Genomic DNA, 19759 nt, shown 5'->3' with positions numbered 1-19759 from the left:
ATGGCATACTGAATTTTTGATGCAACAACAAACATAATCAATTTTTGACAAAATAATGTCAATGGATAGGAAGAAATCTATACACGAAGTGGCGACATAGAATGCATATAAAAGATAGTTATTCTTGTGCAAGCTTTTGGAGCCAGCAGAAAGGTAGAAAAGGGGCAAGGAGAGGTGTGAAGGAAAATGACAAGAGGTTTAGGAAAGGGGGTAGGTTTTGGAAAAGTTACCCAGAACCGCAGGTCATGGGAGACTTACCAGACAGGATGAGAAGGAAAGACTTTTCCAACTGATTGAGTCTTTCAATTTCATCCCATCTGGTAAGTCTCCCCTGACCCACGATTGTGGGTGACTTCAGAAATCTACCCCTTCTCCTAACCCTCTCCTGGCTCCAAGTTTGCATAAGTATAAACTTCATGAAAGGTGTGTGTTCCAGCACCACTTGGTAAGTAGACTTTCTTTTTCTGTCCAGTTACATTGAATTTTTGGTGTGTACTGTTTCTTAGCACCAGTTTCAAATTAGCTCACTACTTACTTAGTAACAAGTGAAGCGTATAAATTCATCACATTTTTTCCCCATATTGTCTAGACATGTTTATTGGCAATATGAATAAGAGATTACATCTTATAATGTGAAAGTAGTTAGAAATTTTTTTGACCTATCATTTTGTCTTGTTCTCTTTGCTTGTAAACCTGATGAGAATGTTTGAAGAATAACACAATTTTATGGGAAAATGACTATGTTACAGATGTTATTAAAAGTGGCCATATAATATTAATTACTGATGCATGTGCTCAAACACAAATTGTAACCCTAGCTGAGAAACTAGAGCAATACATTGTTAAATTTCTATCTGAAATTTGAAAATTGTGAGAGTGTCAGTTCTGTAATCAGCATCATTAAAGAAAAGTTTCATAAGAAACTGTCACATGGAGATAAATAAAGGTGCCCCACAATGCCTTCGAAATCACTTGTCTGTGAAAACACTGATCCAAGACAGTCATGGTGGTATTGTTGGCTCTATGTGCCAAAGCACTGTCCTGCGGAAATAACGTGTGCTGTTACTGATTTTGAAATACAGTATATACAGTGTTTACACCATCTGTATGTAGTGCTCACTGTTCATTGAGCCATTAGAGAATGTGATGAAGATATGCCAAAGTGACATTGAATACCAAGCACCCACTTTTTGTGGAAGCAGAGGGAACTCGTGCAGCAGATGGGGGTTCCCCATAATTCAGATGCATCAGTTCTTTGCATACACATATCGATCAAGGTGGAACCTTCTGACCCAACCAATCATTAAGTTTTTCCCAATGTTGAGTTAAAGATGACATAAACTATTGAAGAAAGTTACATGTTTTCCATTGTCTTTAGAAAACAACTCATGAAGAGCACAAATCCTGTAGAGATACACTTCCACAATGATGTGTGGGCACCATAGATGGAGAGACCAGGCTGGCTAGCCAGACGTCTCACATTCATTTTCTGTGGCTTGCACCTGTATCAACATTTTCGATGTGGGCACCTTTGGCTGCAGTTCCCACATTTACTGTCTCCTGTAACTTGCCATACAGCTGCTTGATGGTGGATTTGTTTGGTAGATATTTACCATACTTTTTTCCTTGTGAAGATGTTCTGAGTCCCGGCTTATCTAACATGTGGTAACGAATATGCTCTGCTCTAATGCATCATGTTTCTTCCTCAATTAAACAAGGAATATACATGCAATAAAAAAAGAAAGATTCTTCCACAAGGCTGCATTGCTTTTTGAACACATTTCTTGTTATATACAGGCCCTCCATTTCTCTGTGGATGGCATATTTCACATGTACTGTAGTATCTTAGGTCATGGAAGCTGATAGATGAGTTGAGTGATTCTTGCTTAAAAAAGTTGGAGCAGCCCAAAAAGAAAGTAAGCATGTGTCTTAGAACAGTCATTCTTGTGACACTTTCCCTATTTAACTTTTCATATACTCAGTCTTTCCTATGTGCCGCTGCCAATCTCTGTTTGTGCTATTCTGGCCTACTGCATTTCAGATAAAGATTTAATAATCTTTTTTTTATTTATTTTTTAGTTTACCAATTAGAAATGCTTCATTTCATTTGTTACATTAAACAAAACTTCAAAATGCTTGCAGATTTCATGCATTCAGCACATATTGTATAGCCTTCATGGGATGCTTGATATCACTGCTACTGAAACTTCAGTTACATGTGTAACCTCATTATACTGTTTTTATGTATTTGTCCATTGTTATCTTCTATGCAGTGGTGGTAATACTATTGCTTTTCCTTTTTTGCAGGTATACAATGACAAAGTCAACCACTATACTTTTTATTTTAGGATTTGCACTCCTCTTCCGATTAGAGAGTAAGGTAATTATCTTTATAATAATTGAAACATGATGAAAATTACAAATAAGACTAAGGGAAATTATTTCATACAAATAGTTTAGATTTGGTGTTTGCTTATGTAATGACTTGAAACAAATTCTTCACATAGTATTTCTCTTGTGGTAATGTTCCTACATGCAACTTCTGATGCTGTTTGAGTTTCTGAGACTGCCGATACTTTTTTTTATATCATGGAAAGCATATTCAGCTTATTCGATCTTTCACTTTCTTATTTATCCATTTACTGAAGAATGAAGTTGGCATATCTGTGATTGTGTAAGCACTTCTATAAAGAAGAAAGTAAGTTATGTTTGCCCCAAGAGTAAACATATTACTTTTGCTCTCAAAAAGAACTTATGGATTTTTATGCATCTTGTTCCTTACAGAATTTATCTTGTGATTTCAAAATAATATTCCTGTTAAAAGTTTTAATACTTGATAGTGGCATGTAATTTTGAAAATAATTATCCTCCTTTCATTACTGATCAGGCTATTTTCAATAGATATTTAGTCGAAACTGAAGACTAAACAGTATTAACAAGACAATGCACAACCTTATCATCGACTATAACAAAAGGGAAACATTTATTATTTTATTAATAGCTGCTAATTTTTTAAGCAACTGTAATATGCAGCATATATTTCAGAATAAAATTCAGTCAGTTGCACAGATATTTTTGTTTTGCCTTACATTTCTCAACAAATTGTCATCTTCAGAAGCCTACAAAATTAGGGATATTATAAATCATTGGACCGTGGCCATACATTTATGTAAAGACTAAGAAGTGTATTACAGAAACTTACTTAGTGTTAGTTTAGCAGATGTCAGTATCTTCTTCACAGGAGCATGACAAGTCCAATGTCACCAAGTTGCTCTTTATACGTAATGCAAACAGAACACAGCATGTTGTTATCAATGGAGAGACGTCTACAGACGTTAAAGTAACCTCTGGCGTGCCACAGGGGAGTGTTATGGGACCATTGCTTTTCACAATATATATAAATGACCTAGTAGATAGTGTCAGAAGTTCCATGCGGCTTTTCGCGGATGATGCTGTAGTATACAGAGAAGTTGCAGCATTAGAAAATTGTAGCGAAATGCAGGAAGATCTGCAGCGGATAGGCACTTGATGCAGGGAGTGGCAACTGACCCTTAACATAGACAAATGTAATGTATTGCGAATACATAGAAAGAAGGATCCTTTATTGTATGATTATATGATAGCGGAACAAACACTGGTAGCAGTTACTTCTGTAAAATATCTGGGAGTATCAGTGCAGAACGATTTGAAGTGGAATGATCATATAAAAAATTAATTGTTGGTAAGGCGGGTACCAGGTTGAGATTCATTGGGAGAGTCCTTAGAAAATGTAGTCCATCAACAAATGAGGTGGCTTACAAAACACTCGTTCGACCTATACTTGAGTATTGCTCATCAGTGTGGGATCTGTACCAGATCGGGTTGACGGAGGAGATAGAGAAGATCCAAAGAAGAGCGGCATGTTTCGTCGCAGGGTTATTTGGTAACTGTGATAGCGTTACGGATATGTTTAGCAAACTCAAGTGGCAGACTCTGCAAGAGAGGCACTCTGCATCGCGGTGTAGCTTGCTCACCACGTTTCGAGAGGGTGCGTTTCTGGATGAGGTATCGAATATATTGCTTCCCCCTACTTATACCTCCTGAGGAGATCGCGAATGTAAAATTAGAGATATTCGAGTGTGCACGGAGGCTTTCAGACAGTCGTTCTTCCCGCGAACCATACACAACTGGAACAGAAAAGGGAGGTAATGACAGTGGCACGTAAAGTGCCCTCTGCCACACACCGTTGGGTGGCTTGCGGAGTATAAATGTAGATGTAGATGTAGAGAAACCTCCAGTTGACAAATTTCTCAAACCTGTGGTATATAAAATATAATGTAATATATGTCAAAGTCTTTATATAGGACAGACAGGGAGGACATTTTTTAGGAGCCAGTTTCATGAGCAGTTGCTCAACAAAGGTAGCGAGAATAATGTATATCAACTTTTGCATAACATCTCAACATCAAGAAACACCCTTCTCCTTCCAACCCTGTTTAACATGGAAATTGTGCATTTAGTTGACAAGGGCTCAAAATGAATCTTTCAAAATAATTTGAATTGTATAAACATTCCTACCTAAATTAAAAAGATTAGTTGAATGATCAGCTGCATTGGAAAAAGGACACGATTTTGATTGTACAGCATCTCTTATAAAATGTGGAAATTACCCATACCTTTTAGGTTATGTATAATTTCCTTATATACCTTAAGGGCATGGATCGAGCGACCAACCGTCCAACAAATTGGATGTGTATAGGTATTTTGGCCTGCCTACTGACTGACTTTTTGTGTCTGGCTGTTGATTGGGTATGACCACCCGGCAACCGACCTCACACCTACCACTTCACATGATAAGTTGTGCCGAGTGTAGCACTTTCATGCCAGCTTTCCAGAAAAAGTTCATCTTTTGTCACAGCGCATGAGATTTAATGCTGTTCTAATATGCATGACTGAGTGTGAAGTGAACAAAACTTTAATGGCAGTTTTTGGAGAAATTTAAAGACTGCAGATGTTTGTATGACACATTGCGTGAGGGGAACAGAAGGTCAATGGGCTTTTATTCATAAATTATATGACTTTTACTCTCCTGTGTGGTGCATGAAACCATTTTTTTAAACAAATCCATTATGATTTCATATACCACGTAGAGAGAGTAAAAGTTATATATTTTACTAGTAAAAGTCCATTGCACTTCGGTAATTCGATTTTTAGGTTTTATTTCCAATACTTAACTGAAATTAAATCTAAAAATGGAGAGTCAGATAGATTAGATTTTAGATTTCATTTCTGATGCATATCGGGAATAAAATGTGAAAACCAAAATATAGACAGTCTATTTACTTTTATTCATGCAATCTATTAGCCTCATTTTCAAAAATGTTGAAGAAATCCAGCCATTATCCAAGCCTTCTGCTGTGAATAGCATAGTACAGAATTAATTAATTAATTATTTTATTTATTTATGTATTTTTTGCAGTTGTGGCAGCTGATATACGCTTAATTTTCTTTGTATGTGTTGTCTTATTTATTAGATGATGTGTGCCACCACCATTTGTAGTATTTCTTCTTCTGGTTTGGCAAACTCCAGTTTTTGTTTCTGTGTAAAGCCAAGTGGAATCTCATTCAACACAACCTCATGAACTTCCTATAAACAATTTGCCACCAGTGGTAGGAACAGGACGATGATGTAATCACTGAATTCAGTCGGTCGGGACGTGTGTAGACTGCCATGAAATTGGTCAGTTGATAAATTGGTGTGTGTGTGTGTGTGTGTGTGTGTGTGTGTGTGTGTGTGTGCGTAGGGGCCTTTAGCATATACTTTTTATATGCTTTTATATATGTTCTTTGCTGCTGACACAACTACTTGACATGTACATAGATTTATGATTTATCTATTGTAAATTACCAGTATGTCGATCTGTGTTTACAGTAATCATATAAAATATGTACAGATTAACATGACATGGCATTCTGCTTCTGTAAAGAAGATATTGACATCTGCTAAACCAATATTAAGTAAGTTTCTGTAATACAGAAAACTGTAGGGCCGGAGTTTAATGATATTATAATATCCCTATTTTTTAAGGCTTCTGAAAAGACAATTTGTTGAAACCGGTACAGCTAAATAAAAATATCAGTACAAATGAATTTTATTCTGAAATAGAGAAAGATCAGACTGAAACAAGAGGATAGATGAACTGAGTTTTACAACCACTGATTTCTTTTCAACTACTCAAAAGAAGGAAAGATAAAGACAAACTTAAAAAAATATTATATAGATTGTGGTGTTCAGCCCTTCAAAATTATTTGCCAAAGATGATGAGATTATACTTGAAGGTACCTACAAAAAGTGAAAATGATTGGGAAGAATGAATATTTGCAAATCAGATAGTCCAAGGGTATCTCTGAAGTGGGGAAATGAGCTACAACAAAGAGAAATGAATAACAGTTGAATGAAAAGAAATACTTTTAGTAGAACATATAAGATAAATAATCAGCAAAGCATAAGGGAATGGAGAGAGAGAGAGAGAGAGGTATTAGTTGACAGTACTATTATGAGAAAAGGATGAATAGAAACATTGCTTGCAGAACGAAGTATGCAGTAATAAATACTGTTGTGTTGATTCCAGTCATGTAGTTGTGAAAGTTTTCCACATTTCTGCTGTTAATAGTATGTGATTGTTTAAAATATGAAACAGTTTCCCATGTCTGTAATTTGATCATGTTTCTACATTGATACACATCTATGTAACCGTAGGATTATGGCCAGTCAGTTTAATTAAATCTCTTAGTTTGAACCTTATATTTTGTGGTTAATTGGTGTATTTCATTAAATCGCTTAGTTTAAATCTTATACTATGTGGTTAACAAATGAACCTGTATGGAGAATGGTGGAGTAGGTATACATATCAAGTTAAAACGTTAGAGTGTATGTGATGTATGTTCAGATTGCTTGTATAGCAGGTCCTTGTACAGTCTAGTGCCGTGGTATCTTGGTACTAAACAGGCAGCATTTGAGACACTATTGTGCTGAATTCAGCCAAAAGCATCTTGCTTTGGGGAGATATTATGGAATATCTTTAAGTCAGGAAAAAGGTAGTTACTGCGCAAGATTTTTACTTTTATGTGAAATGCTGAAGGAATGTATTTGCATCACATCACAAACTGAACAAGTACACTATTGTACTTATCACAAAGTCCACAGATTGTTAAATTACAAGGGGACAGAATTAATGGCATGTAATCACCTGTGGGAGACAAACTTCCAGTGGTCTTGATAGGCAAATTGAAAGTAGAAATAACTGGGCATTTATTGACAGTATTGGACTTTGACCCCTTAAAGGTAAATAGTAGCCAGCTCTTCTGTCTCCTTGTAATGTTATAGTTTTTTAAGTGAATTTACCTTTTCATACAAAGTCAAAAGATTTCCATGTCTTATGTTTCACCCACTTAGTTGTATATTTGCTCAATACACAGGTATCAGATTCTGTCTCTTCTGTGATGGAATTCCTATTTTCTATAATTGTTCACACATTGGTCATCAACACAATGTTTCTTACTGCAGATATGGTAATAGAAACTCCATAAACAAAGAACTTCTGCCTACGGAGATTCAAGTAGTAGTAGTAATGAAAATCCCTGTAGGTGATTTTCACTTAATCTGAATATGTACAGGGGTATCCTGTTTTTGCAATGTTGGTACAGGTACTATTCACAATTGTGTAGTGAGCTGCATTCAGTGTAGTAGTTATGGAGAGTAGTAGGATGACTTCAGTACCTCTTTCACCTTTCAGCTTGGCACTGTTGTAGTACTTCATTGCTTTGAAATAACAGAGATACAAATTATGTATCCTATCACTGATCCCTTCTTTTAGTCCTGTTGTACCAAAATTCCCCCCTCCCCAGTTCGGTTTTGTACCACCTCATTAGTTATTTGTTCTACTCTCCAGTGTTTTTCTATAACACCACATTTCAGAAGTCTCTTTTCTCTTCTTCTATTTATTGGCCACATTTTACTGCCACCCATTTTACACTCCAGACAAATACATTGGAAAAAGACTTCTTTACATTTCATTTTATATTTGAAATTAACAAATTTTCTTTTTCAGCAATGGCTTTTCTTGCTATTTGCAGTCTGCATTTTGTGTGCCATCATCAATTATTTTGCTTGAGCCATCATCAGTCATTTTGTTCCTGCAATAACAAAATTCAGCCACTACTTCTAGTGTCTCAGTTTGTAATGTAATTCCCTCAGCTTGTCTGATTTAATACTACTATGTTCCATTACCCTTGTTTTACTTATGTTGATTTTCATCTTATAACATCTTTTTGAGGTACTATCCATTCTGTTCAGCTTATCTTCAGAGACCTTTATTGTGTGTGACAGAATTGCAGGCAGTGTTATCAGTAAACCTTACAGATTTTATTTCTTCTGTCTGAGCTTTTATTCCCTTTCCAAATATATCCTTGGTTTATTTTACTGCTTGCTCAGCATACAGATGGAATAACATGAAGGATATTGTACGACCTTGCTTTACTTTCTACTCAGCTAGTGCTTCCCTTTCACGTTATTCGATGCTTGTATTTATTTGTTTGTTCATTTATTTATTTAGCAGGTTCCATGGGACCATGCGAACCATAGCTGCTTGGTCAAGGAATGAATCAGTATGTTGTTTACAGAATACTGATTAGAAAACTGTAAATGAAAGAATTAATGAATCATGAAAGAAAAGTAAGAGATTATACAAATAAGAAACACATTACAAACAAAAGTTCTCATATACTGCGAGAAATAGGAGTATGTTGTAAGGAAGATTTCTGACTTTGTTTTGAGTTTTGGGATTTAACGCTCAATTTTTCAGTTATGATTGAAGCCTATTGAAATTTCAACTTGCTGGATAGTTAAAAACATTCTGTGCCATCCTTAAGGAACTGTTATCCAAATTAATATCTTGTCTGTCTTGTATTCACTGAGTGAATGTATCTGTTTTTTGTGAATGAATCAGTGTTGTCAGTAACAAATCCTATGATGGAATATGTGGCAGAGTTAAAATTCAAAGTCAACTGAAGTTTGCGAATTGACACTGCATATTAGTCTGACTGCCCTTTTTTGGGGCAGAAAAATTTTTGGTAAGTGCACAGAGTTGCCAAAGAATATAGCACCATATGAGAGAATAAAGTGAAAGTAAGCAGAGTGAACAAGCCTTCACATTTCAGCATCAGAGACAGAGGAGATCGTTCATATTTTGAAGACAACATTTAGTTTCTGCACATGATCTTGACTGTGATACTTCCAAGAAAAATGTAGGATGGAGTAATGACATATTATGAAAAAGGATAGACTGCTACTCACCTTATAGTGGAGGTGTTGCGTTACAGACAGACACAACAAAAAGACTGCTAAGCAAGTAAACTTTTGACCAAATGGCCTCCTCCTGATGTAGACAAAACACACACACACATACACATGCACGCGCACGCTTCGGTGGCTGGTTGTGTGTAATTGCTTTAATGTGTGTGTGTTGTCTACCTCAGAAGAAGGCCTTTTGGCTGAAAGCTTAAAAAGTCTTCTATCCATTCTTAGTTCTGAGAATTTGAAATGGTTGAATTTACTGACTGTTTGGTTAGCTTATGACAGCAAAATTTCAATTTTTCAATAGTCCTGTATAATTGCAGTCTATTTTCTGTACAAGTAACAGGAAACCGTTTGCTCCCTATATTTACTTGTGCTACGTTCAGAATTTCAAACAGTGTGTCCCAGTTAACACTGTCAAAAGCTTTCTCAAAATCTACAAATGCTATAACTTAAACTTAGTTTTGTCCTTCTTAAACCTACCTTCTAAGATAAGTTGTAGAGTTGGTATTGCCTCACTTGTTCATGTATTTCTCCAGAACCCAAACAGATATTTTCCAAAGTGGGCTTCCATCAGTCTTTCCTTTCTTCTGTAAATAACTCTTGTCAGTATTTTGCAACCATGACTTATTAATCTGATGGTTCATTAATATTCACAACTGTCAGCAGCTGGAATTATTACATTCTTCCTGAAGTCTGAAAATATTTTGCCTGTCTCATATATCCTGGACATCAGGTTAGATAGTTCTGATATGGCGGGCTCTCCCAAGAATCTAAATAATTCTGAAGGAATATCATCTACTCCAGGCACATTCTTTCCACTTATGTCTTCCAATGCTCTGTCAAATTTGGCTTATAAAATCACATCTACCGTCTCATCTTATTTACTTCCTCTTTTGTTTTTATAGTATTGTCTTCAGGTTTGTTTCACCCCTAGCTTTCTTTCCTCACCTATTCTGTCTGTCCATTTTAGCTTACAATATGTTTCTATATAACCATTTTTCAAAAATGTCTTCTTTCTTTTTGACTGTCAGTGATTTGCTGCCATACAATATTACACTCCTGATGAAACACTTACCAATCCTGTGTCATAGTGTTTTTGGTACTCGTTGTTTTGTCATCAAACATTTCACCTTTTCAGAAACTCGTGTAACCATAGATATTCTGCTCTTTATTTACTCCAGGCAGCGTCCGTTTTTTTCTCCAAACTTTCCAAGTACTAGGACTTTATTAGTTCCAAGGTCTTTTCTTCCAATGCTAGTGTTATGAATCATTCATGTTTTCCAATTCTCGAGACTTTGATATTTAATGTGTTTGTTCTTGTTCCCTACTCTTTTTCCCTAGTTTTATTATCCTCTCCTCCATAAATTGTAGTTCTTACACTAATTCTACCAACATGGCTTGATTATCTGCATAATTAATTGCCTATATCCTTTTTCCTCCATTTGTTACATCTCACGCTTTTCTGATGCTTTTTGTTGTATAATCAACATTGACATAGTTCTGCAACACAGAAGTCATGAACTTGGGGTCTGTTTTACTATGCATGCCATCTGGATACTCTTTCCCAAGACTGGTTTCCCAGAAATTTGTAACATACAGTGTGTATAGGTCTTATCAATCACCTAGCCTCAAATTGTGGTAATTTTTCCTGTCCTGTTCTTCTTGTTTGTCTTTCCATTTCATTTCTTTGTTTTATGTTTTTCTACCATTTTGCTTGTGCTTGGTCTACCTCCCCTCCTCTTGTCTTGTTTACAGCACATTGCCACCCGTCTATGGTTTGCCTGATTTGCACAATACTATGTATGTTGGTTCAATATTCACTGGTTTTTCAAATCTCAGCCAGTACAGACAATTCTGTCCTCCTACCCACCTTCTCTGGTGAGTTCTCTTTTCCCGGTAATCTGAGTGATTTTTTCTGCTTTGCTAAGTCTTTACCATTATCTTTTCCTTCAAACCTTATCTCTCCTGCGGAACAGGCCCATGTTCAAAAAATTAGCAAATTTACACTATTCTAACTAGCACCTCACTCCAGCTTGCACTTGTAGCAGTAAGTATTTACTGCCAGACAACTTGTCTGGTGTAGTGCTAATAAATTATGTTGTTGTTGTTGTTGTTGTGGTCTTCAGTCCAGAGACTGGTTTGATGCAGCTCTCCACTCTGCTCTATCCTGTGCAAGCCTCTTCATCTCCTAGTAATTGCTGCAACCCACGACCTCCTGAATCTGCTTAGTGTATTCATCCCCAGGTCTCCCTCTACAATTTTTACCCCCCACACTTCCCTCCAGTACTAAATTGGTGATCCCTTGATGCCTCAGAACATGTCCTACGAAGCGGTCCCTTCTTTTAGTCAAGTTGTGCCCCTAAATTCCTCTTCTCCCCAATTCTATTCAGTACCTCCTCATTAGTTACATGATCTACCCATCTAATCTTCAGCATTCTTCTGTTGCACTACATTTCAAAAGCTTCTATTCTCTTCTTATCTAAACTATTTATGGTCCCTGTTTCACTTCCATACATGGCTACATTCCACACAAACACTTTCAGAATCGTCTTCCTGACACTTAAATCTATACTCGATGTTATCAAATTTCTCTTCTTCTGAAACACTTTCCTTGCCATTGCCAGTTTACGTTTTATATCCTCTCTACTTCAGCCATCATCAGTTATTTTGCTGTCCAAATAACAAAACTCATCTACTAATTTAAGTCTTTCATTTCCCAATTCAATTCCCTCAGCATCACCTGATTTGATTTGAATATAGTCCATTATCCTTGTTTTGCTTTTGTTGATGTTCATCTTATATCCTCCTTTCAAGACATTGTCCATTCTGTTCAACTGCTGTTCCAGGTCCTTTGCTGTCTCTGACAGAATTACAATGCCATCAGCAAACCTCAAAGTTTTTATTTCTTCACCATGGACTTTAATACCTACTCCAAATTTTTCTTTTGTTTTCTTTACTGCTTGCTCAGTATACAGATTGAATAACGTCAGGGACAGGCTACAACCCTGCCTCACTCCCTTCCCAGCCACTGTTTCTTTTTCATGCCCCTCAACTCTTACAACTGCCATCTGGTTTCTGTACAAATTGTAAATAGCCTTCCGCTCCCTGTACTTGATCCCTGCCACCTTCAGAATTTGAAAGAGAGTTTCCAATCAACATTGTCAAAAGCTTTTTCTAAGTCTACAAATGCTAGAAATGGAGGTTTGCTTTTCCGTAACCTATCTTGTAAGATAAGTCGTAGGGTTAGTAATGCCTCGCGTGTTCCAACATTTCTACGGAATCCAAATGGATCTTCCACGAGGTCAGCTTTACCAGTGTTTCCATTTATCTGTAAAATATTCACATTATTATTTTGCAACAATGACTTATTAAACTGATAGTTTGGTAATTTTCACATCTGTCAACACCTGCTTTCTTTGGGATTGGAATTATTACATTCTTCTTTGAGTCTGAGGGTATTTCACGTGTCTCATACATCTTGTTCACCAGGTGGTAGAGTTTTGTCATGGCTGGTTCTCCCAAGGCTATCAGCAGTTCTTATGGAATATTGTCTACTCCCGGGACCTTGTTTTGACTTAGATCTTTCAGCTCTCTGTCGAATTCCTCATGCAGTATCATATCTCCCATTTCATCTTCCTGTACATCCTCTTCCATTTCCATAATATTGTCCTCAAGTACATTGCCCTTGTATAGACCCTCTATATACTCCTTCCACCTTTCTGGTTTCTCTTCTTTGCTTAGAACTGGTTTTCCATCTCATCTCTTGATATTCATACAGATGGTTCTCTTTTCTCCAAAGATCTCTCTAATTTTCCTGTAGGCAGTATCTATCTTGCCCCTAGTGATATATGCCTCTACATCCTTACATTTGTCCTCTAACCGTCCCTGCTTAGCCATTTTGCACTTTCCTTCGATCTCATTTTTGAGACGTTTTTATTTCTTATATTTTCTCCATTCATCAATTAAATTCAATATCTCTTCTGTTACCCAAGGATTTCTACTAGCCCTCATCTTTTTACCTACTTGATCCTCTGCTGCCTTCACTATTTCATCTCTCAAAGCTACTCATTCTCCTTCTACTGTATTTCTTTCCTCCATTCTTGTCAATTGTTCCCTAATGCTCCCTCTGAAAACCTCCACAACCTCCGGTTTTTTCAGTTTATCCAGGTGTCATCTCCTTAAATTGGCACCTTTTTGCAGTTTTTTCAGTTTTAATCTCAGTTCATAACCAATAAATTGTGGTCAGAGTCTGCTTCTGCCCCTGGAAATGTCTTGCAACTTAAAACCTGGTCCCTAAATCTCTGTCTTACCATTGTATAATCTATCTGAAACCTTCCAGTGTCTCCAGGCCTCTTCCACGTATACAACCTTTTTTCCTGATTCTTAAACCAAGTGTTAGCTATGGTTATGTTGTGCTCTGTGCAAAATTCTGCCAGATGGATTCCTCTTTCATTCCTTACCCCCATTCCATATTCACATACTACTTTTCCTTCTCTTCCTTCTCCTACTATCAAATCCCATGACTATTAAATTTTTGTCTCCCTTCACTATCTGAATTATTTCTTTTATCGCATCGTACATTTCTTCTAGCTCTTCATCATCTGCAGAGCTAGTTGGCATATAAACTTGTACTGCTGTGGTAGGCAGGTTGTCCTCTTCAAATGGATTTCTTATCCATAGCAGTTCATCAGGAATTCTTGGAAAGTAATACCTACAATAAGAAATCAATATTAAGTAACACTCGTGAATAAGCAAAGAACTATCAGTGGGATTAATGTGAAACTGGCATAGATTATCATCCTGCAGTACCGCTGTGCTGTAATGGTGCATCACGCAAAGATACACAGTGGTGTTCGGCCATTGTGCATAATGCCTGCCCACGCCATACAGATGACATTTACAATCATTCTGTGGCATGTGACATGTTACCCTCGCTCTTCACACTGACTATAAGCCAGAATCACTTGCCAGGGTGAAGTGGGACTTATCAGAGAACATCACTTTGGACCACTGTTGCTGACCCCAGCCAGTATGCGCCCTTTGCCAGTGAACTCTTTCTTAACTATGTCATGGGTTAAGTGGAATGCATTTAACAGGCTTCTGAGCATACAAACCAGCCTGATTTAATTGCCGTGTAATGGTTCTGGTAAAGACACTTGCACTGGTAGCAGTCGTGAGGTCTGCAGTGATCTGCCTAGGAGTGAGATGTGTGTTCCTTAAAGTATCGATCTTCTTGCAGTGTGGTGGTCCATCTGTGACCACTGGCATGCTTTCACATAGCATTTCATTTTCTGCAACCTTTTTTAATCATGAGATGATGCTTTTGGACGAACCCATTACTGTAGCTACAATAGGGACGCTTTGATTGGCTTCAAGCCCTCCAACTGTTCGTCCACAATTGTAAGCACTCATATTATGTATTACAGCCATGGTGCCGTACCACACAAGAAGTCACACTAATCACTTCCATGACAACCTTCATCAAACACTGTACTGCATGAACTGTTGAACGCTTATAGAGCATTTATGCACAGGCTTCTCTGCAGGTAACACTTGCTGCCCTTTATATTTCCTTTCAACACTGGTCAATTGTTCTGTAGCAATTGTTGAGCAGTGTGTTTTGATCCTGATTTGCATGTTGCTTCATACATAAACTAAAAACCTTTTCTTATCAGACATAGATTGCTGCCATCCCACTAATGGATGTATTCTGAAACAAAAAACTAAATCGAACAAGAATATAGGGAAAAATAGATTACTACTTGCCATAAATATAACATGCAAAGTTGCAGATACGCACAGTTGCGACACTTGCACATTAGCTTTTGGCCTCAGCCTTTATCTGAGAAAGAGAAACACACACCATTCATTCACACAAGCAAGCACACCATACGCACACGACTGCCAATTCCAGCAAGTAGGCCAGAATGTAACTATACATGGGATGCAACCAGCAGTCTGGAGGTGGCGTGGAAGGAGAAGGGGAAGGGAAAGGGATAGGGATAGGGATAGGGATAGCAATGTACGTATTGGGGAAGAGATGAGTGCCATCAGGCAGAATGTGCAGCAACTAGAATGTCAAGAGACGCAGTGTCAGGAGATTGTGGGGCAGGGAGGTGAGGAAAATTGGATGGAAAAGGAGAGGAGTGGGGAAAGATGGGTAGGTGCATTAGCAGAGAGTGGTAAGCAAAGAGGGTGGGAGACAAGACTGAGGAGGATGTGATAGGACAGAGGGTGTGGAAACTGTAAGGTGGAGGGTGTGGGGGCAGTATGTTACTGTAGGTTGAGGCTGGAATAATTACGGGAGCGGAGAATGTGTTGTAAGGATATTTCCCATATGTGCAGTTCAGAAAAGTTGATGGTGGAGAGAGGATCCAGATGGCTCAGATAGTGAAGCGGCCATTGACATCAAGAATGTTATATTCAGCTGCATGTTGTGCCACATGGTAGTCTAATCTTCTCGTGGCCACAGTTTGGTGGTGGCCATTCATCCTAATGTACAGCTAGTTGGTAGTCATACTAATATAAAAACCGGTGCAGTGATTGCAGCAGAGCTGGTAAATGACGTGGCTGCTTTCACAGGTGGCCTGGCCCGTGATGAGACAGGATAAACCTGTGACAGTACTGGAGTAGTAAGTGCTAGGTGGGTGTGTTGGGCAGGACTTGTACCTCAGTCTTTGACAGGAATGTGATCCTTATGGGAAGGGGTTGGGATTGAGAGTGGCAGAGGGATGGACTAGGATGTTGTGGAAGTTGGGTGAGTGCTGGAATACAACTTTAGGAGGAGTGGGAAAGATCTCAGGTAGGTTGCCCCTCATTGCAGGGCGTGATGATAGGTAATCAAAGCCCTAGCGAAGGATGTGGTTCAGTTGTTCCAGTCTGAGGTGGTAATGGGTGATGAAGAGGGCACTCCTTTGTGGCTAGTTCTAGGGGATGGTGGGAGGATTGAGGTTGTGAGGGGGAATGGCACAGGATATATGTCTGGGAGATAGTGACTGTCTGTGAAGGCCTTCTTGAGACCTTCAGCATACTGCGAAAAAGAGTTCTTGTCAGGTGCCACCCCTGGGTGGCTAGGCTGTATGGGAGGGATTTTTTGGTGTGAAAGGGATGGCAGCTGTCGAAATCCTGGTACTGTTGGTGGTTGATGGTTTAATGTGGACAGAGGTGCAGATGGAAACATCAGAGTGCCCATGGCTGTGCAGCAGATTTATTAGTATACCTTCCTATCAAAGGAGAAGTAGTTGTGGGTTAGGATAAAGGTAGTAAGGTCTATGAGGAATGATGTAGTGGTGGCCTGAAGGACATTGGGAAAGGTAGTGTTCAGCAGCAATAAGACCTTGGGCATGAGAGGTGTTGGTGTATAGGGAGGTGGCATCAACAGTACTGAGTGGTATCCGGGAGATAAAGGGGTGGGGATGGTGGAGAGTCAGTGAAGGAAGTGGTTGGTATCTTTTAGGTGGGAAGGTATATTATGAGCAATTGGTTGGAGGTGTTGGTCAATGAGTGCGGAAATTCTTTCAATGGGGGCACAATAAGCAGCCACAATGGGGCGTCCAGGATTGATGGGTGTGGCACCATCTTTTGCCAGCCTGCTAATAAGCTGTGTGAGGAGACATTCCTTGCCTCCCAAACCCCCAGCCTAGTTCAGGTTCATTGATGATACCTTCCTGATGTGGACTCAAGGGCAAGCCACCCTATCTTCATTCCTTCAGAAACTGAACATCTTCTCTCCATCTGCTTCACGTGGTCCTCCTCAACCCAATGTGCTACCTTTCTAGATGTTGACCTCTTCCACTTTGATGGCTCCATCTGCATCTCTGTCCACATTAAACCCATCAACCACCAACAGTGCCTACATTTTGTTACCTGTAATGACAAGAACTCCTTTGTCCAGCAAGCTGAGGGCGTAACCAACACCTTCACAGACAGGCGCTATCCTCCAGAACTAGTCTGCAAACACATCTCCTGTGCCATCTCTGCTGACAACCCTAGTCATCTCACCAACCCCAAGAACCAGCCATCACCCAATATCACACCGGACTGGAGCAACTGAACCACATCCTTCACCAGGGCTTTGATTACCTATCGTCATGTCCTGAAATGAGGGACATCTTACCCAAGATCCTCCTCACTCTTCTTAAAGTGGTTTTTGGTCACCCACCCAACCTCCACAACATCCTAGTCCATCCCTATGCCATTTCAAAACCTAACCCCTTGCCACAAGCATCATAAACCTGTCGAAGGCCCAGGTGCAAGACCTGCCTAATCTACACACCCAGCACTTCGTACCCCAGTCCTGTCACAGGTTTATCTTACCCCATCAGGGATGAAAGTAGCTATGTCATTTAACAGCTCTGCTCCAACCATTGTACTGCTTTTCATATTGGTATGATTACCAACCAGCTATCCACTAGGGTGAATGGCCACCGCCAAACTGTGGCAAGTTCAACGTAAACTACCATGTGGCACAACATGCAGCTGAACATAACATGCTTGATGTCAATGGCTGCTTCACTACCCGAGCCATCTGGATCCTCCCCTCCACCATCAACTTTTTTAAACTGTGCAGATGGGAGTCATCCTTACAACATACTGTCTCCTCCTATAATTATCCCAGCCTCAATCTGCACTAACATGCTTTCCCCACACCCTCCACAGAACAGTTTCCATGCCATGTGTCCTATCACCTCCTCCCCAGTCTTGTTTACCACTCCCTTTGGTTGCCACCCTCTGTCAACACACCCACCCATCTTTCTCTGTTCCTCTCTCGTTTCACTCAATTTTCCCAGCTCCCTACCCCACAATCTCATGATGCATATGATGGCATTCTAGTTGCTGCACACTACCTCAGACAGCAATCCTCTTGTTCCCCACCCGTACACTGCCATCTTTTCCCCTTCCCCATCCCATCCAGATTACTGCTTCCATCCCACATGGTAGTTGCAGTCTGGTCCAAGTTGCCGGAATTGGTGGTCATGTGTGTGTCAAGTGTGCTTGCTTGTGTGAATGTGCATTGTGTGTTTCTCTTTTTCCCGTGAAGGCTTCTGTGTAAGTTTCTTTTAATTGTGTCTGTCTGCAACTTAGCATGTTACCTTTGTGGTAAGTAGCAATCTATCTTTTCCTACATGGAGTTACTTCTTTCTTTGGTAAATTGAGGAGATAACAGAGCAACAATTTTCTAAAGCCGGAGAATAATTGTTTATTTTTTATTGCCTCTGGCAGCTTATCATTTATGTGATTCTCACTTCATCCTCGTATAACTGATTTTGCTGTGCCTGTGGCTTAGTTCAGAGCTGCATAATTACAGTTTAGAATGATTGTATTATGCGTTGATGAATTCAGTATTTTTGAAAGTCTTTTATCATACCACTTATGATCCTTTTGTGAAATAATCTGTTTTCGTATTTACTTTGATCATAAACTTTTATAAATAATGTACTTTTCAGAATGAGATTTTCACTCTGCAGCGGAGTGTGCGCTGATATGAAACTTCCTGGCAGATTAAAACTGTGTGCCCGACCGAGACTTGAACTCGGGACCTTTGCCTTTTGCGGGCAAGTGCTCTACCATCTGAGCCACCGAAGCACGACTCACGCCCGGTACTCACAGCTTTACTTCTGCCAGTATCTCGTCTCCTACCTTCCAAACTTTACAGAAGCTCTCCTGCGAACCTTGCAGAACTAGCACTCCTGAAAGAAAGGATATTGTGGAGACATGGCTTAGCCACAGCCTGGGGGATGTTTCCAGAATGAGATTTTCACTCTGCAGCGGAGTGCTAGTTCTGCAAGGTTCGCAGGAGAGCTTCTGTAAAGTTTGGAAGGTAGGAGACGAGATACTGGCAGAAGTAAAGCTGTGAGTACCGGGCGTGAGTCGTGCTTCGGTAGCTCAGATGGTAGAGCACTTGCCCGCGAATGGCAAAGGTCCCGAGTTCGAGTCTCAGTCGGGCACACAGTTTTAATCCGCCAGGAAGTTTCAATGTACTTTTGTTTGCTAAAATCTGACATTATGTCAATATTCTGCAGGGAAAATGTTGACATTTGGTGTCCTGCTCACAAAATGCCCCCGGTAATGCAATGATTTAAGTCTTGGCAGTAATCACATAGTGTCTTAAAAATTTTTATTCCTTAATAAATGATACTGTATGTACATTTTCCTTCCTGGATGCATGCCTGATAATGAACTTCTTAACAGTTGTTATACTTTTAGTTGTTTCAGTGTGTTTTTAATTTTATGCCAGTCCACGAGACATAAAGCAGTAAAAGGTTCAAAATGGCAGCTTTTATTTTGTTGGTTGCTATATAAAATCAACTTTTCATAGTTCCAGTTTGACCGTAAGAGTAAAATTAACCTCTTTTTTATGTTAGCCATAGTAGCTTTTCTTGGTCACTGAGACGGTGAATCCACATTTTGCATCACAGCTTC

At 39.1% G+C, this 19759-nt stretch overlaps 1 protein-coding gene across 1 annotated transcript in view; it reads left to right on the top strand.

The window, feature by feature from the left end:
* Positions 1 to 19759, top strand: part of LOC124612419 (solute carrier family 35 member C2) — an 86957-nt gene that overhangs the window by 25281 nt on the left and 41917 nt on the right. Inside the window, exon 3 of the mRNA XM_047140624.1 lies at positions 2308 to 2380. Coding sequence (XP_046996580.1) covers positions 2308 to 2380 — 73 coding nt within the window. The remainder of the gene's footprint in view (positions 1 to 2307; positions 2381 to 19759) is intronic.

This window comes from Schistocerca americana, chromosome 4 (genome assembly GCF_021461395.2).
Source record: "Schistocerca americana isolate TAMUIC-IGC-003095 chromosome 4, iqSchAmer2.1, whole genome shotgun sequence".
In the NCBI taxonomy this organism is placed as follows: Eukaryota; Metazoa; Arthropoda; class Insecta; order Orthoptera; family Acrididae; genus Schistocerca; species Schistocerca americana.
The sequence above is the reverse complement of the archived record's forward strand: the minus strand, read 5'-3'. Positions and strand labels throughout refer to the sequence as shown.